The sequence below is a fragment of the Poromitra crassiceps genome (assembly GCF_964638095.1).
Source record: "Poromitra crassiceps genome assembly, chromosome: 11".
NCBI lineage: Eukaryota > Metazoa > Chordata > Actinopteri > Beryciformes > Melamphaidae > Poromitra > Poromitra crassiceps.
In genome coordinates, this window is record NC_139643.1 from 50195272 (window position 1) to 50221771 (window position 26500).

At 45.9% G+C, this 26500-nt stretch overlaps 1 protein-coding gene across 1 annotated transcript in view; it reads left to right on the forward strand.

The window, feature by feature from the left end:
* The window catches only part of LOC310785089 (uncharacterized protein), a gene marked incomplete at its 5' end in the record, with an annotated part of 97549 nt that overhangs the window by 32974 nt on the left and 38075 nt on the right, over positions 1–26500 (forward strand). The window contains 13 exons of the mRNA XM_083646076.1: positions 4175–4336; positions 5445–5522; positions 8937–9147; positions 10767–10929; positions 11447–11569; positions 16698–17912; positions 21520–21729; positions 22868–22921; positions 24502–24543; positions 24786–24848; positions 25002–25076; positions 25509–25595; positions 26435–26491. Coding sequence (XP_083502202.1) covers positions 4175–4336; positions 5445–5522; positions 8937–9147; positions 10767–10929; positions 11447–11569; positions 16698–17912; positions 21520–21729; positions 22868–22921; positions 24502–24543; positions 24786–24848; positions 25002–25076; positions 25509–25595; positions 26435–26491 — 2540 coding nt within the window. The remainder of the gene's footprint in view (positions 1–4174; positions 4337–5444; positions 5523–8936; positions 9148–10766; positions 10930–11446; positions 11570–16697; positions 17913–21519; positions 21730–22867; positions 22922–24501; positions 24544–24785; positions 24849–25001; positions 25077–25508; positions 25596–26434; positions 26492–26500) is intronic.

The following is a 26500-nucleotide window of genomic DNA, read 5'->3' on the forward strand; positions in this document are numbered from 1 at the left end:
AAAAGTAGCGCGAGACCCATTCCTGGCTGTTCATTGGCTAATGAGTCTCGCATTTTGGTCCTCCGCTGACGCCACTCTCTCTCTAGAGGACACTAGTACAGACCACCTTACAGTCCTACAGCTACAGCCTATCACAAGGTGACATTCAGCATGCGTACAGTAGCTCCATGGTGAGAGAAACCCAAGCGCTGGCAGTGTTACCTGCATGCTGCAACATGCTCCAACATGCTCTGTTGCACTTTACAAGCAGATGAAGGTGTGCCTGCTTCATAAATCTGTGTAAAGTGTTGAAGTGGCTGCAAATGACAGCAGATCAGTGTGGCTGCTGAACGAAACATGAAAACAAACGTGTTTCATTTCAGAAGCGACGTCACAGAAGGGCTTGGTAGTGAACTTGTCATCAGCACTGTGACTTTTATACCCAGGTTACAGTAGGCATCACCACCACCATAGGTTTAGGGCAGGGCCACAGCAGGGAAGGCTATAAATGAATTTAATTAGCTGCTAACAGCTAACTTAGCTCTCTGACTGACACACCTCAAACACAGGCAAGCCTGAGGGAGACACTTCATTCATTTGAGTGTAGAAAAAGGTGAATACTGGGTGTTGCTGTTCAGAGTTCTAACTCAAATGTTACTGTTACTTCATCAGAACACATTTGGATACCTGCAGGATTTGAGTTCATGCTTTTTTTTGGCTTACTTTATGACAAGTCATTTCCTTGTGAATGTGCGTTGCTACAAGACTGGTGCTGCAAGACACAAGGAAGTTGTGCTGTTGGTCAGATGCACCCACCCTGCTGGAGTGTCCTTGAGCAAGACACTGAATCCCTCCTCTGAGCCTGACCTCTGACCTCCACATTGTCCTATACGGATCAACCGCAGCACCACTGCCTTTGCTAGAACACTGCTAGATCTAAAACAAGACGGTACAAGTCACATGATCTGGATATCCACACCTTTAAAAATGTGGCATCGATATTGATGGAATAATTGCTGACATAAAAGTAAAAGAAAACAGTGAGATTTTAGGGGACATAATTAGTTGAACTTTTGAAATGTTGAGCAACAACCATCAGGTAATAACAAGTTGGTACTGAGATGGATTTGTAGCATGAATGAAACACTTCTATATTTCTTTAACTCATTTCTAGAAGAAAATAAATGAATTAGTTTGAGTAGATATAATATTATACAATATAAGACATATGGTTGCGTGTATCCAAATGATATCATAGCATATTGAGTGGATAATTGTTTTTAGCATAGCTGTTCCTAAAGGGAATCAAACCTCCAACCCCCCAGCATCGTTAAGCGAGAAACAACTAGAGTTGGGACGTTGTACTTGAACGTCAGCTTGACGAGGGGGCGCAGGGGAGTCCCCAGCAAAATGAGTACATTGTGTGAGATTTCACTATGATTTCAATGACTAGAAGTGATAGCCCAAGGAGAGAATATAGTGCAGATACATGTTCATAGCTTTCACTCTCTCCTGTTGTCTCCCATCTACTGTACAGTACATTATAGTATAATACTCTTGCAGTGCGTTGTTCACGTCAGCTGTGTCGATCCGACGGTCCGTCACATGTTTTGGGGAGCTCCACACCTGCAGCTCACGTAGAGACGTAGCACGTAGCACGACGGGGGCTTCCACGTCCCGCCATAAATGAGGCATTAGTGGCGTTTTCTACACCTAGAGATGCACAGACTGACACAGTGCCTTTGAGCAATGTGAGAAAGACAACAAGCTGAACCACACTGCAGACTGAGGGTGAACGAGACAGACTGGGTGACCTTAGTGTGTGAAAGTGGAGGGAGCATGTGAGACTGCTGCTACTGTGTGTGTGTGTGTGTGTGTGTGTGTGTGTGTGTGTGTGTGTGTGTACGTGTGCGCGCGTGTGTGTGTACCCGCCCCGCCTGCTGTGGCTCATGTGTACCTGCCCCGCCTGCTGTGGCTCATGTATGCGTCTTGGCCCGTGGCCCACTCTCTCCCTGGCACACTGCTTCCTTTCTTATGTCTCAATGTACAGTGTGTCTACACTGCCCTGCAGCTACACTGATTTATTACTGTCAGACTTTCCACACATTTAAGATGACAATTAAGATGAACTTTATTGACCCCCGAGGGGAAATCAGCAAAGAACAGGAAATAGACAAACGTACAATAAATATCACATTTTAAAGATTAAGGCTGGCTTTACATAGTGGAACTTTACTGTATCAAGTGGGGAGTGTCAATGAGGCCATTGACACATGGCATTAACAGGCATTTTCTGCCATCAGATTGCAATCAGATTGTACTTGACCACATTAACCTGATTCCATTTACACCTGGCATTAACATGCGTTTTCTGCCATCAGATTGCAATCAGATGGCAGAAATGGGTGTCCTCAGTTGCTGTATCCAGATTGAGAGGACACATTGCATTTACACTTGTGTTCAATGTGTACAAAATGCATCCCTGACCACCTCCGGAGGTGGTTTGGCCGATCAGATTGCAATCCTTCTTCAATGCGTTTTGGGGGTGTTTACACCTGTACTTTCAAGTGATAAAACACAATCTGATTGCAATCTGATCACAGAAAACACATGTTAGCGCCAGGTGTAAATGGCCTCATTACATTGTTGCATCTTTGTATCTTATTTTGTATCGTTTTCTAGCTGGACATAATATCAACTCAGACGTGTTGTATCAGGTTTTCTTCTGCCGCTGGCTACTTTCTTTCATTATGGCTGTCATCGTCTGTGCTCCTAGTCTGTGGTCCTAGTCTGTGGGCCTAGTCTGTGGTCCTAGTCTGTGGTCCTAGTCTGTGGTCCTGGTCTGTGGCCCTAGTCTGTGGTCCTAGTCTGTGGTCCTAGTCTGTGGTCCTAGGCTGTGGTCCTAGTCTGTGGCCCTAGTCTGTGGCCCTAGTCTGTGGCCCTAGTCTGTAGTCCTAGTCTGTGGTCCTAGTCTGTGGTCATCATCTGTAGTCTCTAACTTTTTGCTCCAGACACATTTGGTGTCCTTAGGTTCCTCTCACTGCCACTTGCAGCCGCCTACATGCAAAGTTGCCTCATGCAACGTTTGACATAGTTCCTAAGCCAATCATTTTGATTTGGCTTATTTGATCATGCAACTGTTTTTTAATAGCTGGATGTGTTACAGTATCCTGCTGTCAATGATAGTTTTTCTTTCTATGGTGCTTTTTAATGCACCTACCTACCTACACATAGCCTACATGGAGCAGGTAGCTTAGACTGACTTGCCCATGACAGGCCTTCTATTCGGCCATTTATTTAGGCTTTTTTCATGTATGGTATGCCTTCAAACAGCCGTTTAGATCTAGACTATATATACTTCTATGTATTTACTCAACTTATAGTTGATATCATTGTGCCTTACAGCCTACTTACTGCCTGATCATGTTACCTGCAGTTATTTGGTTTTCATCATTGGATTTCATTTCATTTGGTTGATTAGACGTGGGCTAAATGTAGATGTTCTGCTGGAGAAATGATACATTATGTATTTCCTCATTTTACATTGCCTTATGTGATCATCTCATCTCATCTTTTGTTCTATTCTTTGCATTTCTACTTTCTATTTTTGTTTTTTTGTATTTCAATGATTGCCGATCTGGGGGCACCTGTCAGAGTATCCTGATCATGTGATTGTCTCATTCTACCTGCCTGTGATTATACAGGTGAGCCCACCTGTCTGGTCTGTTTGTTTGTTTGTTTTTTAGCCCTGACGAAGACCTGAGGGTCGAAACATGTTGGCATGATTTTTTAATTAATCTATGAACCACTAAAATACAGGCTTTTTAATTGATCGTCTGTCCTCGCTGTGATTTTGTACATTTGGAGTGCCTGGATTGTCCTCCTACTTCCTGTTCTGAGGCATCGTTTGTTGATTAATCAAGTATAATCTAATTTGAATTTCCTCTCTTTCTTTCTCTCTCCCTCCCTCTCTCCTGCTCTCTCCCTCTATCTCTCTCCTGCTCTCTCTCCCTCCCTCTCTCTCTCCTGCTCTCTCTCTCTCTTGCTCTCTCTCTCTCTCTCTCTCTCTCCTGCTCTCTCTCCCTCTTGCTCTCTCTCGCTCTCTCTCTCTCTCTCTCTCTCCTGCTCTCTCTCTCTCCCTCTCTCTCCCTCCCTCTCTCCCTCTCTCTCTCTCTCTCTCTCTCTCTCTCCACAGACCCAGTGGATGTGTTGCGGGCGCTGCAGGTGCCCTCTCTCCCCGAGGGTGTGAAGAAAGTCCCCGGCTTCTGTACTTCCCGTCGCTCCGGCACCCCAGACCACGCCTACCGCATCACTAAGAAGGCCCAGATCTCTGCCCCCACCAAGCAACTCTTCTCAGGTAGGCTTCACCTGTGCCCAGTCCCCCCCCCCCCCCCCCACCAAGCAACTCTTCTCAGGTAGGCTTCACCTGTGCCCAGACCCCCTCCCCCCACCAAGCAACTCTTCTCAGGTAGGCTTCACCTGTGCCCAGACCCCCCCCCCCCCCACCAAGCAACTCTTCTCAGGTAGGCTTCACCTGTGCCCAGTCCCCCCCCACCAAGCAACTCTTCTCAGGTAGGCTTCACCTGTGCCCAGACCCCCCCCCCCCCACCAAGCAACTCTTCTCAGGTAGGCTTCACCTGTGCCCAGACCCCCCCCCCCCCCACCAAGCAACTCTTCTCAGGTAGGCTTCACCTGTGCCCAGTCCCCCCCCACCAAGCAACTCTTCTCAGGTAGGCTTCACCTGTGCCCAGTCCCCCCCCACCAAGCAACTCTTCTCAGGTAGGCTTCACCTGTGCCCAGTCCCCCCCCCCACCAAGCAACTCTTCTCAGGTAGGCTTCACCTGTGCCCAGACCCCCCCCCCCCCACCAAGCAACTCTTCTCAGGTAGGCTTCACCTGTGCCCAGATCCCCCCCACCAAGCAACTCTTCTCAGGTAGCTTCACCTGTGCCCAGATCCCCCCCACCAAGCAACTCTTCTCAGGTAGGCTTCACCTGTGCCCAGTCCCCCCCACCAAGCAACTCTTCTCAGGTAGGCTTCACCTGTGCCCAGACCCCCCCCCCCCACCAAGCAACTCTTCTCAGGTAGGCTTCACCTGTGCCCAGACCCCCCCCCCCCCCCCACCAAGCAACTCTTCTCAGGTAGGCTTCACCTGTGCCCAGACCCCCCCCCCCCACCAAGCAACTCTTCTCAGGTAGGCTTCACCTGTGCCCAGATCCCCCCCACCAAGCAACTCTTCTCAGGTAGGCTTCACCTGTGCCCAGATCCCCCCACCAAGCAACTCTTCTCAGGTAGGCTTCACCTGTGCCCAGTCCCCCCCCCCCCCACCAAGCAACTCTTCTCAGGTAGGCTTCACCTGTGCCCAGTCCCCCCCCCCACCAAGCAACTCTTCTCAGGTAGGCTTCACCTGTGCCCAGACCCCCCCCCACCAAGCAACTCTTCTCAGGTAGGCTTCACCTGTGCCCAGACCCCCCCACCAAGCAACTCTTCTCAGGTAGCTTCACCTGTGCCCAGATCTCTGCCCCCACCAAGCAACTCTTCTCAGGTAGGCTTCACCTGTGCCCCAGACCCCCCCCCCCCCACCAAGCAACTCTTCTCAGGTAGGCTTCACCTGTGCCCAGATCCCCCCCCCCACCAAGCAACTCTTCTCAGGTAGGCTTCACCTGTGCCCAGATCCCCCCCCCCACCAAGCAACTCTTCTCAGGTAGGCTTCACCTGTGCCCAGACCCCCCCCCCCCCACCAAGCAACTCTTCTCAGGTAGGTTTCACCTGTGCCCAGATCCCCCCCCCCACCAAGCAACTCTTCTCAGGTAGGCTTCACCTGTCATCACTAAGAAGGCCCAGATCTCCGCCCCCAGCAAGCAACTCTTCTCAGGTAGGCTTCACCACCGCATCACTAAGAAGGCCCAGATCTCCGCCCCCACCAAACTCTTCTCAGGTAGGCTGGGTAGGCTTTACCTGTCATCACTAAAGCTGCGTTCACACCGACCTATTAAAGTTTTTCGCTGGCATCGAGTTTACATACAAAGTCAATGCAAACGAGCGATTGAGCGTATATTCGCCGGCAGAAAAATCGCTGGGCGTTCGAGCGACAGAGACAGAGCGATAGGGCGAAAATACGCTCATCACCCGAGATGAAATATCCCAACTCGAGCGAAAATACGCTGGCATCAGTCGCTCGCTGTTCACCGCTGATTGGCTGCCGTGTGAGAGTGAGTCAAGGATCACACTGGCTTGGAACAAACCGCTGGTTTATTGTGTGGCAACAAACCGCATTGACAGGCTGACAGCTGACATGAAGTGAAGTCTGTACTACCGGTATGGAGCTCGCCTTAAGAGCACGCTGATAGGCTTAGCTTGTAAACAACTACGGTGGCTCGTAGTGGACAAACATCATGACATTGCGTAACGTTATAGCCCCCACATGTCCGTCAATTCTTGTGCCTGTTGATGAGCGACAACAGCAACAGAGCGATTCCAAAGGGTTGAATCAAGCGACAGAGCGAAAAATAAATATCTCGGTGTGAACACAGCTTAAGAAGGCCCAGATCTCCACCCCCCACCAAGCAACTCTCCTCAGGTAGGCTTCACCTGACATCCAGACGAGACACCATGTGGTTGGAGACACTGTTCTATAACCAAAAGCTTGATGCAGAGGTCAGGTGTTGTGCACTCAAGTCACTCTGGATAAACTAAATACCTCAAACATAAATCTTTAGAGTTGACAGTTTGTTTCACTTTAGAGTCCATCAAAGCAGTAGGTCACAGTCACAACACATTTGACAGAGTAGCATAGTTCACTCAGGTGCAAATGAGGCTTTCAAAATGATTGGCCTGATTGTCTGATTGGTCATGCTCAAGTTCCCAATGCTAAATAACTGGACCAGAAATACACTGATAATAAATAATATAATACAAATAAAAATAAAACTCATCTATTTTCAAAAATAAAATAAAAAAAAAAGTAATTAACAAACAAAACAATCTGAATAATTCATGACACCGATGACCCTGGCCTACCCCTCAGTTACCTCAGGATTCATATGATTATGAATTCCGATGTGCAAAAAACCTCTAATTTTCACGACAGCGAAAGACTGGCTGGCTGTTTGTGTCAGGATATATTTTCAGATGGGAACTAAGAGTAAAGTGGGGGTAGTTCTACCCGCTGCTAGATTGCTCGTGGATATAAAGTATAATTATGTGGTGCAATACAGAGAGCTCAGTGAAATTGTGTGGGAGAAGCAAAACAAATTAACTTGAGAATGTCAGTGTGACACCCTGAAGCGTGCAGAGGAAACAGCAGCTAGCATTTATGTGCTTGTGAAGAAATCCTGAAGTCAAAGCTCATTTCAGCTCGCTTTGTGAAATGCTTTTCGCTCTCCAGCGGTGCACACCTGTTATTACATCTCCTCCTCCTCATCTCTGCAAACTTCATGTAGGCCTACATCATTTCTTCCATAAGCAGTTTATCTCACCACACCTCATCTCTGCAAACCTCATGTAGGCCTGCATCATTTCTTCCATAAGCAGTTGATCCCACCACAGATCATCTCTCACTGTCATCGCTTTAAGGTCGTCACTCAAGTGTCCACTTCCACACCTTCGTCTCTCACACTGCACTCATCCTCCTTTCCGCCTCCTGTTCTCCTCTCCTCCATTCCCCCCTCTCTCTCTCTCTCTCTCTCCTTCCCTCTCTTCATCTTCACCGTGCTCTCACTCTTTCTTTCTCTCCCATGTTGTTTCCCCAGAGAACATGTTGGTCTCCAGACCTTCCTGCAGTCTCCATACTTCTCCTTTAATCTTCACTTTTGACCAGCCGTGACAGTGTGTGCTGCTATTGTTTGTGCTGCGTGTCACCATGGCAACAAGTGCTCTTAAGAGACACCTAATGTGGCGGAAACGACCACAGAAGAAGAGTACTTTGACAGGTGTTTATGTGTCTGGCTGTCTGGCGGTGGACACACATTGTGAACAGCGTCACCACCGTGAAAGATGCAGTCATGAAACGTAGGTGTGTGTAGTTCACATTGAAGGGATACTTTGGGTTTGTTTTCATGAGGGGTTGTGTGAGGTACTTGCCCACAGTCCGTGGACTACATGCAGTAGAAGGCAGCCGGCGTGGTCCCAGTTTGGAGAAAGGGACGACCGTCCACATCCACGTCAGGCAAGTAGAGCTGTCTGTCTGCTGAGGGTGACCAGGGTTACGAGCAAAAACGTGAAAATTTAACCAACAACAAAAAAAAACATAAAATGCCTCCATACTGCTCACCTGGCGTAATCCAAGTCTCCACAAGCCCCGAGATGCCAAGTTGACTTGAAAAGACCTCATTTACCCCCTGTTTTATTTGAAATGTTCACTGTAGCAGGCTACAGTCTCCGCCCCCCACATTATTCCAGCACCTGGCTACAGTGAAGATTTCAGCGAAACAGGGTGGAAATGACGTCTTCTCAAGTCAACTTGTTGGCATATCAGGGCTTGTGGAGACACACGTTTCACTCCCCACACGTTTTAGTCGTGATCTACTTGCCTGACGTGGCTGGTCTCCCTTTCTCCAAACTAGGACCGCGCCGGCTGCATCTTACTGCATGTAGTACACTGACTGTATGCAAGTACCTCATACAACCCCCCACATCAAAAAAGCTGAACTATCCTTTTAAAATGAAGGTGGGTGTGGTCTGAGCAAGGGGGTTGGAAGTAGGGCCCGCCCACTTTACGCCCCTGGGCCACATTGGTTTTACAAGATGGTCTCTAGTTTTGGCCTCTTTCCATTTTCCTCCTCTTCTCTCCATCTTTCTTCTCCTTCCTGCGTCACCTGACAGCCCAGCAAGTCTCAAGGCCTTCCTTACATCTCATCCTCCTCTCTCTCTCTCTCTCTCTCTCTCTGTCTCTCTCTCTCTCTCTCTCTCTCTCTGTCTCTGTGTCTCTCTCTCTTCCCTCCCTCTCCCCTCCCCCCAGGTGTTTTCCCGGAGAACTTCTCCATCATGGCTCTGGTGAAAGCCCAGGCGGGTCTCCAGGCCTTCCTCCTCTCCATCTACAGTGAGCAGGGCATCCAGCAGCTGGGCATGGAGCTGGGACGCTCGCCCGTCTTCCTGTACGAGGACCAGAACGGCAAGCCGGCCCCCGAGGACTACCCGCTGTTCAGGGGCGTCAACCTGGCTGATGGCAAGTCAGTAACCAGCGGCAACCAGCTTCACATGGGTTGAGATGACACGTCTGGGACCATGTGGGAGTGGGTGGGGATGGGCTGTGTGTGTGTGTGTGTTTGAGTGTGCAAGGCATCTCGCGCGCTACGCGTGCTCCATTCCTAAATAGCCCCCTGCCACCGCAGTGAAAACAACAACGCTAACTAGCTACTAGCAAGCTAACGGCAGAAACCTACACGCTAGCTCATTGCTACACGCTGAAAATGGCAAGTTTGATTGTTGGAAACTATTTTCCAAGGGCACTGCTGCTAAGCGCCGCCCATCGCAATTCCAGAATGGTGACCAGCGCTGCCAGACTCCTCTCACGGGAGTAAGACTACTAGCTAACTAACCATAGAATATAGTCAGCTGACCATCACCTTCTCTTCTTGTAAGCACATCTGATTTGCATTCAAGCTAGCTTATCTAGTAGAAGCGAGTGTTAGCTGGCCTGGCAAGTAGCTGCATGTTAACATGCATCATTCACATTGGTTGCTGTCTATATTAACTTGCAGGCTAGTTGGCTGGCTGATAAACCCCAAAGCCAACAGTCTGTTTGGGTTAACTGAGCTGACTCTTCTCAAGCAGAAGACCAGGGCTAAGACAACAGTTTAAAGTCGAACTGAACCCGTTGGTCGCGTGCGTCAGAGTCCATTTCAGACTGAAAACATAATTTGTCTGAGATGACAGGTTGAGAGGCGGGTCATAGTATCATGTCGATGATTTTATTTGACAATTCTGGGGACTGGATTGGGCTTTGGCCAATCCTGGCGTGTTCCGCCTCCAAATCGAGTTGGATTCAGTGTGTTGTGGCGCTCCCCTCGGGAAGAGCCTGCTGACGGGAGGTTAGTGGCTGAGTGGAGCTCAGCGAGCCGCAGGCAGCCAGCTGCCTTCGTGTTGCTGAGTGGAGAGTGCAGCACGTCGGCCTGGAATCTCCGAGGGGCGACCCCTGACAACCACGCTCTCGGGGGCGTGCGCCATTATCGCTATAAATGTAAATAATATTTCTGGAATGCGAGTTTTAACGAGCCAGTTACATTTCTTTGCATTCTTAGACATTACCGTTTGATTTAGTTTGCATAATTGGTCAAGTTAGTAGTTAGTTTATGGGCTAGAAACTCTGCCAGATGACAGGCACTAGGTGCCATTTTCCCCTTCATTTGGAAGAGAAAATTATCCTGAAATGAAGATTTGATTGACCGGCTGCCATGTTGTGATATGATTGGTTGAAATTTGGTAGAAATTTGATAGCACTAGGTGACGTCAGCAAACTGTAGATTACTGTTATGAATGAAATCTTGAAAAATGAACTTTTGATGTGAAAAAGTGTGAAAAACTAAAGAAATTAGATTGTTGTGATTTTTTTTGGCATACATGATTAAATAGGTGCACTGCATACCCAGGTATTTGAACTAAAATAAAATAAAAGTCATTTTTGGGTTCAGCTCGACTTTAAGATGTCACAGCAACCTTCATTTGCTCAGGTATCTCATCTTCTAGCCTGGTTGCGAGGAGAGTTGTCATGCCTCTTATCAGTCAGCACCCTATACCTTCCACCACATGACCCATTTATTCGCCTGCTGTTGCCCCTCTCTGTCTCCAGGTGGCACCGCATCGCTATCTCTGTGTCCAAGAAGAATGTGACTCTGCTGCTGGACTGTAAGAAGAGGATGACCCGGGCGCTGGCCCGCGGCAACAACGCCGAGATCGACACCAACGGCATCACCGTGTTCGGCGCGCGTCTGCTTGACGAGGAGGTCTTCCAGGTGAGGGCTATGAGAGGCATATCAGGGTGAAGGGGAGGGGGGCGCTGCGGATAAAACACACTGTACAGCTAGTGGTCGGTTAGTTGACTGACTGACTGACTGACTGACTGACTCCACATACAGATTGTGAGCAACTTAGTTGATGACTTGCTCTGTAACAGATTGTGGGCAGTGTGAGAGGCATCTATTGCATGTAGTCATCTCATACAGCTACAAATGTTGAACAGTCTTATCAGATCTTATCTTATCTGATCTGATCTGATCTTATCTTATCATAGTTGTGGAGAGCAGGTAAGCTTTGAATGGCTGTAATCAGCTTCTTGTCCATTTTGCCAGGCAGAACTATTGATCATGAAACAAAATCACATCTGTAGGGGAAAAAAGGAAGTGCAGAAATCTGATGAATGAATGTGAAAAGTTCAGTTATAGCCACACATCTGTCCGAGGTGATGATATGGGAGTCTGTAGTTGATAACTTACACATTTTGGGGTACCCCCCCCCCTTGTTCCTCCACAGGGAGACATCCAGCAGCTGCTGATTGCCTCCAACGCCCAGGCTGCCTATGACTTCTGTGAACACTACAGCCCCGAGTGTGACTCCCCACTGCCCAAGACCCAGGCTCAGGACCCCAACACATACGTGAGTACCACCACCACGACACGGGCTCACACACACACAGACACACACGTGTGTGAGTGCACGTGCACAGTCTGCACACACAGACGCACATACGAACATTTGCTCGGGCGCAATAATACACACTTGAAATGAACCACTTGACCTTCTCAATAAAGAATATAGCTTCAAACACCTTGCTGCAGTGCACAGCAAAACACACTTTCAACTCTCATAAAGGAAAGGTTACTGCATCGTCTTTCATACAACGCCACACAGCCACCAGTTAGAGAGAGAAGACAGTAGGCCTAGCTACCACATCCAAATCCCACTGTGCTCACAACACTACAGTGTAGTATAAAGTACAGAGGGCATATTAACCTCTAGTAGTAGAGCCAGTACTGTGCTGCTAACAGATCAATCTTTCATCTGTGGCTCTGATAAAGCAAGCCCACTAATCTGTGGACATTCTTTTCCTTTTCTGTCACACTTTTTTAAAGGTGTTTTAATTTTTTTTAATTAACATTTTATGTTTTATATGCACACAAAACACAGAAATAAGGAAGAAGAAAAAAACCACAACTTATTTTCACATTTTTGACAATTTTCAACCAGCTTTGTATCATTACAAAATCTGTAGTATATTATGCAAATGCACAATAATTAACTTCCCTCCATCTTGGCTGGACCAAGAGCACCAAGAGTACATTCACTGAACTTCCTGCTCCAAATGATGTCATAATTATGTAATTTTGAGCGGTTTTGCCATGGTGCCACCATTACTACTATCACTATCACTCACTATTACTATCGCTCTCTCTACCTTCATTTGCATAACTTCCAGGACCAAATGACATCATTATGACATCATTTGGAGCAGGAAGTTCTGCAAATGAATGGGGAGCTCTCGGTCCAGACAAGATGGAGGGAGGTTAAACATTGTTCATTTGCATTATAGTACTGATTTTGCAATCATACAAAGCTGGTTGAAAATCTGCAAAGTGACCCTTTAAGTTTACCACTATCATACAGATCGTTGATATCCTTTAAACATGTGGTATCTCTTAGCAAACAGGCTATATTATATTATATTATATTATATTATATTATATTATATTATATTATATTATATTATATTATATTAAATGCATCCGATCAAGTCCTCGGGAAAATGAAAGAAAAGTCTCCGGGTTCACTTTAAGTCTTCTGATACGTCATCAAAGTGCTGCTCTCTGTCTCCCTCTGTCTGCTTCACGCATCACCGTCATCAACAACAGTTTGTATCCATCCACTTTCCTCCTCACCTCCTCAGTCTGTGTGTCCTCGAGGATCGTACCTTCCCCCTAATCACACCTCTAAAAAATGGGCATATTTTGATCGTCTGATCCACTCGTCGTCGGGGAAACGCAACCTTAAGTTTTGGCTCTTTTACGCTCTTTTACCACAGTGGAACACAGAAAGGTAGGGGAAAGAGGATGATACAAGCCAGCTTCCTTTTGACTCTTCATACCCCCCTCATGGACTGAAAGGGAACTTTGTTCGCTACATAAAACATGGAAATTAACACAAGATTCTGATTGGTTGTCTGGGGAAATTGAGACATAATCAAGCATTAGGCATAACGATGGCTTTAAGGTGGAGCCTCTTTGCTCACTGAGACTGGTTGTGTACATTACATGCAAAGCGTTGCTCGCTCTCCGTGTGGGTTTTCCTCTCAAAAATACATATTGGGATATTTGGGAAGTAAATATTCTAATATTCAAATATATATTACGCCCCAATACTAAAGTAAGTGATTTTCATCCGCATCCATCCATCCATCCAAAGTACATGACTTCTATTTGATGAGCCTGCATGCCAGATCTGAATTCAGTAGAAACTGTGTCAGTCAGTCAGTCACTGTACAAAAGCTCAGAGACTTTTGCGTCCCAAAAACCCTCTCATGTTGAGATGACTGCTTTATAAATGAATATAAATCTGTGTGGTTTTATTCATTAATGGCTTCACCCATTGCTTTTCTCCCATTTCTTGTTGTTTTCTCATTCATTAAGGCCGTCTGTGTGTGTGTGTGTGCGTTACGTCTAGACTTCTGACCCAGCAGCACAGAGGCCTTCTGATGAATAGAAAATAATCTCTCTCTGTATCCATTTTATTTTATTTCTCTCTTGCTATTGGCTCCGCCCCTTTCTCTTAATCCCCCCTGCCTCTCAAACCTCTGGAAATCCACTCTTCCTCCACCATGCTTTCCTCTCCTTCCTCTTCCTCTTGCTTTCACCCCTCCTCCTCCATCTCTCCCTACCTGTCTTCCCTCCATCCTTCCCTCCATCTCTCTCAGTACTTTGATGAGGAGCAGGATGACCATGAATACCCCTATTATTATGAGGAAACAACAGGCGTTCCCTCCCCCTCCCCCCGACCCGGGGCCCCCAATCAACAGGTAACGAGGCAGAGAGAGAGAGAGAGGGGAAACACAAGGGGGAGGGGGGGAGGGAGGGATGGAGAGAGAGAGAGAGAGAGAGAGAGAGAGAGAGAGAGGTATCAAGGCATAAAGACATGATGGCATGAATGAATGATAGCAGTTGAGCTGGCAGACGCTTTGAGCTCAAACAACATTTTAAATTCCCCTTACTGTATATTGTTTTTACACAGTGTCTTATGTGCCTCACTATCATCAAATGCATCTTTGTTTGAAAATCATTTATTTTTATTTTTAGCTTAACATGCCTCTGTCATCTCTGGTCACTCAGTCTCTCCTCCAAACCTCCCTCATTTTATTCTCATCTCAAAGGTTTTTGTTTTTGTTTTGTTCACACGTCCACCTCGTTTCCTCCGTCACATTGGATTAACATTGCTCCTTGTCATATTTTGTCTTTTACATGTTGTCATGTATGTATGTATGTATGTATGTATGTATGTATGTATATACATGTATGTATGTATGTATATACATGTATGTATGTATGTATGTATGTTTGTATGTATATACATGTATGTATGTATGTATGTATGTATATACATGTATGTATGTATGTATATACATGTATGTATGTATGTATGTATGTACAGTATGTGTGTTTAGATGTGGCCAGGTTCACATGGTGGGGGCACTGGGGTGGTTTAGGTAGAGCCATGTTGTACTACACACACACACGCACATACGCACGCACGCACGCATGCACTCACACACACACACACACACACACACACACACACACACACACACACACACGGGTACATACTGTACCTGTGCCTTCCTTCCAAACATCACCCATCCCTCACCATCCAACTGACGCTCTTAAAGAAGGCGAGCACATTTTCACAATCAAAACTGTTTTTTTAATTATCAAATGAGATTGAAATGGGTTTCAAACTTTCAATTCAAGTAACGACACAAACAAATGAATAGACGCTTTACAGATCATTGCAAGTCTACATGTACATACTTCCTACACTAATGTTGATGAAACATGTATGGATTGGCTTGTGTGTTTGTCTTCGATGACAAACTGCAGACATGCGAGGACAAGTGAACATAGGAAACACTGAGTGTGTCTTTATCAAACCTGGCTCAAATAGTCTTTGTTTTAATCTGCCTGGAGCACCAGATGGCTGGGGTTCACCACATCTTCATCATTCAGATAGTGTTGGGTGTATAAGGAGACAATCACAGCAAAGTATTATTAAAGTTACTTTACTGTGATTGTCCAGTCTTCCTGGCACTCATTGCATTGTCCTATGTGATCAACCCCATGCATGTGGCACCTAAGTAGACTAAATCAAAAGACAAAACAAAGTTTGACAGACTATTGGACCAGGGCATGTGTCTGTATTGTCTTGTTACTTGCATGATCTTGGAGGATGTCACTGCATGCACCCACTGTTTGACTGTGTTTGACCCATCTTGTTTACCTACTCTTTGATCAACATGGGGATATCATTGCACATGTCTTTTTTCTCGGTTCATGCATTCGTGGTTGTACGTCTGAACTTTGTACGACATACATAAAACACATGTATGCCACAGTCTATCTGTTCTAGGTCTGTGCTGTATTCTACACTGCCTATTCTACCAGTCTGTATTCATTTTTGAAGGCCTGTTTATCCAACTCTGTAATTATTTCCTTCACAAAGTGTTATTCTGTGAAATGTTTTTTTTCCCTGTTACTATGTTAATTTGCATGTCTTTTTTATTTATTGTAGCAGCATGTATAGTGGGAATTAATTGTGTGCAGTAGTTTGAGGTTTTACCTGACTTGACTAACATGCATCTGCATGCCAGCCTGACATAATGCTTCTGCTTTCTTATGGCTTCGATGCAGAAACCTTCTCTCTCTTGCAGTTGGACCGCTCAGTGCAATCATAAAGTGTGTGTGCGTGTGTGTGTGTGTGTGTGTGTGTGTGCGTGCGTGTGTGTGTGTGTGTGTGTGCGTGTGTGTGTGTGTGTGTGTGTGCGTGCGTGCGTGCGTGCGTGTGTGTGTGTGTGTGTGTGTGTGTGTGTGTGTGTGTGTGTGCGTGCGTGCGTGCGTGTGTGTGTGTGTGTGTGCGTGCGTGCGTGCGTGTGTGTGTGTGCGCTTGTGTTTGTGTGCGTACAGTATGTGTGTGTGTTCAGCAGCAGCAGCTTTACCTGACCAATCACAGCCTCAGTGCCTCTGCCAAACCACAGGCTCCACCTCTTATTAGCACAAAGATGCTGCTTTGTCATTTAATATGGAGCATGGCATTACTGGAGAGATCAGCTCAAATCATTATACAGCAATTGGATTCAATTATTCAATTAGATTTTAGGCAAATAATTAAAATTTCTTAAAGGCCTATTGTAGCATTGTGGATTTGTTGTTTTTTTGCTATTTGTTTTTGTGCATTGATACTTGTTACTTGTATTCTCGTTCACTATTTTAAAGCGTCCATTGAAACCTGTGCTGTATCCAGTAATGCCTGAACAGTCTCAGTCAATCAGCCTTAGCCATCTTTATGTCATTGTGTCTCAAAACAAACACCCTTGTCTTTGTGTCTCCTGTCCATCCCTTGTTTGTGCTTTCCGTCCCCTCCCAACCCCTCCACACATCTCTGTCCTCCTCCATTCTCTGTCTATGTCAATATGCACCTTCACACACTCACAACATCTCAACCCACCAATAAACACGGAATCTAGAAGAAGGCTGTCAATGGAAAACCAGTGGCCACTAAAGCCAGCCCTGTCAAAGCCAAACCCGCTCCAGCTAAGCCGGCCAAGGTGTCCACACTCGTAGTCAAGCTGCCTATGCCCACCAAGGCTCCCAAGGCTTCTGCTGCCAAACCAGCCAAAGCTAAGCCCACTGCAGTGGAGGTCCTCCTGTCTAAGATCAGACCTACTGCTGCAGCTAAGTCCAAGCCCACGCCGGCCCCGGCTAAGAATGGCAATGGCAAACCAGTCGCTGAGAAGAAAGCGAACGGTGCAGCTAAAGCCAACGGCAAAGCAGCCAAGGCCAAGGCCAATGGTAATGGCAAAGCAGCTACGGCTGAGGCCAAGCCTACAGCCCAGGCCAAGCCTACAGCCCAGGCCAAGGCTGAGGCCAAGCCTACAGCCCAGGCCAAGGTGAATGGAAACGCCAATGGCAAGGCTGTGGCTGAGAAGAAAGCCAATGGGAAAACCCCAGCAGAAAAGAAGGTGAACGGCAAAGCCGCCGTTGTGGCTAAGGCTAACGGTAACGGCAATGGCAAAGCTGCAGCAGAGAAGAAAGTCAATGGAGAAGCCAAAGCCAACGCTAATGGCAAAGCTGCGGTTGAGGTTAAAGTGAAAGTCAATGGCAAAGCAGAGAATAAAGTCAATGGCGAGGCTAAGGCCAACGGAAAAGCCGTTACTGTGGTAGAGAAGAAAGCGAATGGGAATGGCGCTGTGAAACCGGCAAAAACCGAAACCACTACTAAAGCAAAGACAGTTGTTGTTAAAGTTGAAAAGGTAGAAAAGACTGTGGTCAGTGCAGCTAAATCAGCTGTGAAGGTAGAAGCTACCAAGGCACCTAAACCCACCAAAGCACCTGAACCTACAAAAGTGCTAAAAGCCGTGGTGGCCACCAAAGCTCCAGTCAAGGCAGAAGTCAAAGAGGTGACCAAAGTTAAAACTGTGGTCAGCAAAGTGCCTCTGGTCAAAGCGCCGGTGAACAAAGTAGAAAAAGTGAAGAGCGTGGTCCAAAAGGTTTCCATCCTGAAGAAGGAGCCTCCTCCCACGCCGGCCCCCGTCCGGCCCACTCCCCCCAAACCCACCAAATCCAAGATGGTGTTGGACAGTAACGTCAAGTCACTGCACAAACCTTTCCCACCCTTTGGCAAGACTGCGCTGAGCGGCACTGCAGTCCCGGCCAAGAAAACCGGCAACGGCTATCAACAGGTACAACAGGAAGGCCCGTGGTCGGGTCCAAATGTCCAGAGCTGTATGTCCCATCGCTCTCATCTGCTTACCAGGTCTGTCCCCATCCAGGGTCTACAACAAAGTTTGGGGGAAATCTTTTGGGGAAGTCATCTGACGAATGACCAGATGATCCGATTTTCTTTAAACAAGTCATAAATAGATTAATGCACACATTTGAATTAATAGATTGTTAGATATGGTCGGTCAGGGCGCCTGGTCGGGGCGGAAGGGAACTGGTGGGAATAGCGTGATCCTCCCACGTGCTACGTCCTGCCGGTGAAGCTCCCCGCTGCCAGGTGAAAAGAAGCATGTGTCGGAGGAAGCAAGCATGGTGTTAGTCTAGGCTCTCCCCAGATCGACAGAGGGTGGAGCAGCGATCGTTGCAGCAGGGGGGGAAATTGGCCAAGTACAATTTGAAAAAAAAAATAGATTGTTAGATATTGTTGGATATACAAATTTTGAGGTAAATCCTTGATGGTGGACTACCTGGTTTGTCAGAATGGAGGTTGGCTCATACCAACCTGGACCCCTCTCCTCCTCCGTTTATATATCATATGATCTTTACGATCAGCATCGCCTCTCTCTATATGATATGATACAGCGGTGCTGCAGACTGTCACACTGAAGCATGGCTCATTGTACAGTCTCATTCCTCTTTACTTCACTTCAAGCTGCCCAAACTGGATCTCAGAAGCTGAATCGTCTCTTTCTAGTTGGGACATGAAGCCGTCGTCACGTGAATGAGCATGAAGGATCTGCTATGACACAAACACTAAACCTGAGAAAACACCATCACACCTCTACACACAACACAACACACCTTTTATATTGCTATGCTATTATCTGTCTCTTTCTCTCTCTCTCTCTCTCTCTCTCTCTCTCTCTCTCGACTACCTGTGTTTTCTCTCTGACAGTCCTGTCTCACTGTCTCTGGTCATATTTTGTATCAAATATGAATGAAGCAGCCTCACAGAAACTTCCAAGCAGGCTTTTTTTTAGTTTGCTTAGATCGGAGGTTCAATTACATTGAGCATGCACAATTGAGGATGATAAGTGTAACTTGATTTACTTACCTGTTAATTGAACTGTGTTCTGTGAGGCTGTTGATTGTGGTTGTCGTTGCTCTGTTTCTGGTCTTGGGTGAAACTAGACATCCCGAAGCATCAGGTCACGATGTTTTCATCTCAAGGGATGGATAGAGACTCAGAGGCTCTCAGATCTTCTCTGACGCCAATAAGAGCAGACGTCACCCTTTCTTCAATCTATCATGGCATTGTGGGCTTTACAAGAAAACAAATGTTCAACAATACAACAAAAGCAATCTCAGCAAATCAGTATTGACGACTCCCTAAATCTGGCATAATATGGCACGATTTATAGTTATCATCATGATGCTGAAATTTCTTTTCTAATGTGTGAATCTTCATAACTTTGAAAATGTGAGTTGCCAGTAGCATTTCTTTACCTCTGGCAACCACTATTTTAAGATGTGTTCCACCCTATTCTTTTAACACATCATCTCATACAGCAGACTTTGAACTAACCGCGCTCTTCCAATCAAATCTGCTTACTTCCTCACCTGCTCCCCACCACTTCCTGTCAACTTGACCAATCAGGATGTAGATACTGAATATGCCGAGGCTGGCCACACCCCTACAGAGACGGATTATTATTATGAGGAGATGGTCCCACAGCCAGAGGGTGAGGTGATTGGACAAGAAGCGACCAATGTCCAGGTAAAAAATAAAATATCATACATACTGAATGCAGAAGTGAAAAAAGAATAATCAAGGTGAGAGAGTTAAAGAAAGAAACCAAGAGGCCTATACAAACATCTCAACACAAGAGCCTTTCATCTCAAAAGGAAGAAGACTGTGTGGTGGTGAGCCCAGTCCTTTGTAGTTTAACCAAGTAGTAAAATAACATGATCTTCCTTAACACTTTTCTAACCACACTTAACAGTTTTGTTGGCACCGGTGCCGTGAGACAAGACAATAGAAGACCTCTTTCAAACAAGAATGCACCACATTCATCCTCTTGTATCGTCAAACATCTCTATGTGGCTGTTCCTTTTCTGCCCTAACAACAAGATGTCCTGTTTTGTTCTCATGTCAAGATCCTCGCTTGATCAGTTTGAGATCTTGAAATAAGAGCAAAGATCTTGTGAAAAGGTGAGTCGCACAGGAATATCTGAGATACAGTTTTAACCAGAGCAACAACGCGGGATCAATATAATGCATTCTTGTTTGACAGCAAATCTAACTGACTTCTGCAGAGTTTAGATGTTGTGGCTTATTTTACAGCCTTGTTCAACTGACAGAATGTGTGACCTGCATAGTTCTGATCGGTTTCTCACAGTTCACCTGTTTTTGGTGATAATGCTTATCATCACATTAACATTATTGTCTGTATTAGCTGACTTTGATGACTGTTTTACGTTTGACCTTTTTGATGGTAAGAAAGTATTCGCCTCTGCTTTGGGAAAGAGTGTGTCACTGTAATATGGTGTTTTTCATGAACAAATGATCCACACAGTTGACAAAATTTGTGATAGCTAGAATTATTTTTTCGATTTTTTTTTTTTAATCATTGCTTTTTTATATGAGAAGACATTCCAACATAATTCCACTGGATTCAAATGTGTGTTTTTAAAACATCCATGGTAAGTAAACTAGACAAATAACATAGTTGTAATATAGCTTCGCATAGCATAGCACATAGCAGCAGCTTGTTTTCACAAAGCAAAGTGTTTCAAATCAGTCTTGTGTGTTTGAGGACTTTATTTATTTTTCATCCATTCATCCATTCATTCATTCATTCATCTATATATTTGTTTGTTTATTTTGTTTATTTATTTATTTTTATTTTTATTATTTCAGAAAATAAATATATATAGGACATTTGTAGAGCTCCATCGGTTAAAGATCCTAACACACAAGCTGGTGTCGATGTATAAGCTTTGGTGGAAACACACACTATCATGAGCACAATGATAGATGATTAACATAAGGGTTAAGCTAGTACCATCAATGTGATATCACTAGTTCACCTGGGAAGGTCAGCCTGAACTTACAGTACCTGAAGGATTGGTTCATGGCCCGTCAGATGTCTGTTTGCTTTGTATCCCTGTGTCACTCTGTATATTTGCAAAAGGTAAGAGTCTCACTTCTTTCTATATATGCCCTTCTCTTCTGCTCCCCCTCTCAATTCATTCTTTCACTTTCCTTTACCAACGTTTCCTCGTTATGAAACACCTTACCCTTTGCTATCGAAATCTCTCTCCTCCTCTCTCCACTCCTTCCTCTCCTCTCCTCTCCTCTCCTCTCCTCTCCTCTCCTCTCCTCTCCTCTCCTCTCCTCTCCTCCTCCTCTCTCCTCTCCTCCTCTCCTCTCCACTCCTCCTCTCTCCTCTCCTCCTCTCCTCTCCTCCTCTCCTCTCCTCTCCTCCTCTCCTCTCCTCCTCTCCTCTCCTCTCCTCTCCTCTGTTCTTCCTCCCTGTTGCATCTCTCTTTCCCTCTGCTCCATCCTGTCCCCTCCCTCCCTCCGTCCGTCCCGTCATGGCGATGATAAACCCAACGCGACCCCAGGTGGAGCAGACGCTGGTGGGAGAGGAGGTAGATGCCACCAAGTCAGGCGGTGAGGTGGAGGAGGTCTTCACTGAGGAGTATGTGACAGGCGACGTGGGCCTGAAGGAATACGACTATTCCTATAGGGACTACAACGAGCCCATGCTGGAGACCGGGGAGGTCGATGCTAACATGGGGCCCGCCCTGTCCGCCGTGACAGACGAGGGAGGCGTAAGTTGCTTTGCTTCAGAGGCAAAAAAAAAAAAAAAAAAATCCCAAATCTCTTCATTTCAACCAACTGTATGTGAATCTGTGGTCGTTGTCGAATTTAAATTCATGTCCTCTCAAATGATTTGATTGAGGTTGCCTTCTCCCTCTGGCCACATGGAAGACATTTATTTGTCTTTTTGTTGTTGACAATCTTTATTTTATTTTATTTAAATTTTTTGACATTTTGCCCACATTGGCCATTTAAACACTCAGGGTGGGAAACTCTGCCTGCTGGAACATTGGCATATAAAACTAGCTTAACTAGATAAGTGATACAGATACTGAGCAGTTATACAATTAGTTTGCAATCTCAGGAACAACAACTTTACAACTGTAATTTATGAGCTATTCTGGTAGCTAGTGGGCCAAATATTGCACCTTAAGATGTGAACCTACGGTATATCCCTCTGGTTTATTGAGATCCATTTCCTTCTAATAGGTTTTTCACTGGATAATCATTAGTTTCCCACCCCGTGTATGGCGTAAGTTCAAAATGGCTGATGTGGCAATAACGTCTATAAGTAGATTTCTTTATAGGCCAGGCAAGGTCAATCAATCACAGAGAAAAAAATGTATTTGAATGCATTTCAAATGCTTTAACGACCGAGATCTGGTGTTTGCATCAGTGGTTGAAATGGGGTTTATTCTATATTGTGAATAATCAGCTCCTCCAGGGCTAGTGCATACACAAAGAGGCATTCAAACGTGCAGCAAATGACCAACTTCATTTGTTTTGAATGCCATTTATCTTTGTGCATGGCTTTGTTTAGACCTGCTAAACCCAGATTATTCTCTGTATTAGTGCAAACATGGCTAGAAGTAATGGACAAACAGTTAAGAGAACCGAGGAATCGTCGGTTTTTGGACGAATGCTTATGCCTGTATCACAGGCAAAACAGGTTTTAAGTGTTTCTTCTTAATTCACACATTGGGATAGTTCTCCATGGAGTGGATAAATGCATTTACCGTCTATGTTAAGTGGTATACTGATATGGGTAATTGGGTATGTTTTGTCCAAATGCACCCATAGTGTGTGCTGTGTGCGAGTCCCTCTGTACTGACTGCGCTGTGTTGTTGGCTACATGTGTGTTTTCCTCAGGCCGCCATCAGAGCCGAGAAAGGAGAGAAGGGAGACCCAGCTGTCCTGGAGCCTGTGAGTTACTCTGTTTCTCTCAACACTTTGTCAACTGAAGGTTGACTGTGCACACCTGTATAGTCACACAGGTGTGCACCTTCACACTAAGGAGCTGCCAGTCGTCTCCTACTGTTCACCACTGAGCACGTTTACTTGATTGATTGCTCAATGGCAGAAGGGAAAGGTTGATCTCTTCCACCCTGCTAGTCTTCCAGTCAAATCCAGGGATTCAAACCAGTGACCTTCCAGTCACAATCCTGCTTCTAACCTTAGGGTTATTGCTCCTCATGTGTATATTGTATCCTAGTTTATCCAAGTTGGACTTGCCAGGCATGACCGTTCATAGACCAAATCACAAACTCAATAGCATTTTTTTTCTTATAGATATCCATTGGGATATCTATAAGAAATGTACAGTAGATACGACTGTAAATGGACCTTCATTCTGCTGTCTAAACCTCAACATTACATCTTAACATGTCCGTAAGTACAGTTGGGTCTAAGTCATCTTAGTTAGTCCTGTTTTCTGTGGAAAGAGCCAATGCAGGGCAGTGGTGGCCCAATGGTTAGAGAAGCGAGCTTGTGACCGGAAGGTCGTCGGTTCAATCCCCGGGACCGGCAGGATAAATCTGGGTGGGGAAAGTGAAAAGGCAGCGCTTGCCCCTCCCTCATTACCACCACTGAGGTGCCCTTGAGCAAGGCCCTTAACCCCAACTGCTCCAGTGGAGCTGATCAGTGGCCAGCAGATCAGACTGTGGTTGTACTGGTCAGCTTCCAGGTATGAATGTGTGTGTGAATGTGAACAGGGCACTCCTGAAACTGAGAGCATTGCTCTCAGTGAGACTCCCCCTGTATAAATAAAGGTAAAAAAAAAATGCAATAGGGTGAAATTCGTTAATTTATTTCAAATGCAGCTGCAGATGTTTGAATGAAAGGAAGGCCTTGCCTATAATGTTGGTAGTATATGCAGATGAACAGTGTTTACCTTCTCTCCTTGTTTCCTGCGCTGATAAATCCCCGTTCGTCCGTTTGCAGAAACTCCGCCCCTCTGCCAGCTGGTATGGGTCGTTAAAGCTCGTTAATGCTTGTTAATTCTCGTTAATGCTCGTTAAGGCTCTCGATGCGATTCCCTGTGGATGTGATTCCCTGTGGATGTGATTCCCTGTGGATGCGATTCTCTGTGGATGTGATTCTCTGTGGATGTGATTCTCTGTGGATGTGATTCTCTGTGGATGCGCGCGCATACAGACAAAAAATCTACATAAACAATCTGTAGTTCGAACACAACATCTGTTCACTTCTGTCTCTAATGAGTCAAAGCAGATTGAAAAGGTTCCTTTACAGTAAGTGACAACATTTTTGAAAAGATGCTGATCACAGTGGCATCAAGATATGTCAGTTCTTTCAGTTGAGGCGCATTGGAAACAAATGATCATCCCTCCCATTATTTTAAGAACAATATGTTAAGACTTGCTAATCATCTAAATGAGTGTTTATTTTTGCAGTGTAAAGACTTGAATCAAAGATACAATACCGCTTCCATGAATCATGCTTCCTCCTCTTCTATTGTCTTTCTTACTCTACTTTGTCTTTTCCAGGGTATGCTGATTGAAGGACCCCCAGGACCTGAGGGACCTTCTGTAAGTGGATCATCTACAGATTGTTTGACTTTAGTGTGTCAGGTTCACACTCCCATGCCTTCCAGCAGTCCTTCTGAGAACAATGGACTACCTCTATGAGAGGAGTGTATAGCTTCTGTGCATCAGGGAGCACATGGAGCAACAACACGCGCTAGATACTGTAGGAGGACACTACACTTATTGAATTGAATGTGATTTTCCTCTGCAACCTCTCTCTCTCTCTCTCTCTCTCTCTCTCTCAGGGTCCCAGTGGCCCCGCCGGGCCTTCTGGACCTCCTGGCTCTGTTGGTGATCCTGGTGAGAGGGTGAGTCTTTCATGTTTTCAGAGCTCTGCCTCTGACTACAGGCTAGGTCAATACTATCAGTCATTTCAAACACACACTATGCAAGAACAAGTGCAGTTCATTCTTGTCCTGAACCTGCCATCTTCTCACCACTTCCATCTCTCCACCCTGCAGGGCACTTCCGGTAAGGCTGGTCTCCCTGGAGCTGATGGAGTCCCTGGACCCCCTGGAACCTCTGTCATGCTGCCTGTGAGTCACCCTTGACCTTTGTGACCCCCTTGCTGTCCACAGTCACTATTAGACCTTACTGTGCTGCTAGTCTATCCACCCTCACTCTGAAACCTAGCTGTCACAATTAGCCTTCAAAGGCAGTGTTAGCGCCATGGCCTGCTTACTGTATTTAAAGCAGATACAAGGAACTTTAATTTTGTGTTGATTTTAGCGGCCGCTGTGGACTTAGTGTTCTCCCAGAACGAACACAGAGCCTCCTCTGTTGTTTTATATACTACATAAGGTTGACGTTATTGGTTAATTTATAATAAATAATAAAATAAATATTACAACCAGCTTCACACGGACTTGAACACAGGAAGTCCCGCTGTCCCGACCCACGCAAAGAGTTAAAAAAAAATATATATATATAGAAATGACCAATGTTTCTCCTTCCTTCTCTTGTTTCAGTTCCGTTTTGGCCAGAGTGGAGGAGATAAGGGTCCTGCCGTGTCTGCCCAGGAAGCGCAGGCAGCAGCCATTTTGTCTCAGGCCAGGGTGAGTCATCACTGTTATTTCACATTGCCATATAGTTGAGACGTTGGGTTCCTGGGCTTTTCATGCAACATAATCATCTATACATTTGGCAATGTGGGCAATGTTTGTTTGCTTGTTTCAATTTTGTGTCCCGGAAGTGAGGTCACACACACACACACACACACACACACACACACACACACACACACACACACACACACACACACACACACACACACACACACACAAGGAGGCATTGTGACATCACTGATGATGTCATCAGTGAGGTCATAAGACCAACTGACACACACACACACACCCCCAAGGAGGCATTCTGGCATCACTGATTATGTCATCAGTGCACACCCGCACATGCCAATAGGGCAGGCGAGGCATACGCAGCAGCTGAGCTGCGGGCGAGGCCGAGCTGCGTATACGAGCTGCAGGGCCAGCTTGGCGAGCTGCAGGGTGGGCGAGGCCGCGCAGCACGTGAGATGCCTAGTAATTGATCAAATACTGTAACAACCCGGGGTTGAAGCATAAGGAGAGCACGCTGGCCGTTGGCCATTGGGATTGTCCTTTTGGACGACTGGTTAGAGTGTTCGACTTTGGAATGACAGACCCGTGTTCGATTCCCCCCTGTGCTGTTACAATACACTACATAAACATCAACATATATAAGTGGCTCATCTTAGCCAACACAAGCAGAGCAGATGAAGTGACTAGTGACCGGACATTTCTAAACTAATAACAACATCATTTCCATGTTCACTTTAGGCTTAGCTTAAACTTAAACTGACATTTTACAAGCAGCCTCATGCACTCATCATCCTTTTATCTTGATGTCTTGTTGTCTCTAGATGGCTCTGAAAGGACCTCCTGGACCAATGGGATTCACCGGACGTCACGGGCCCCTGGTAGGTTAC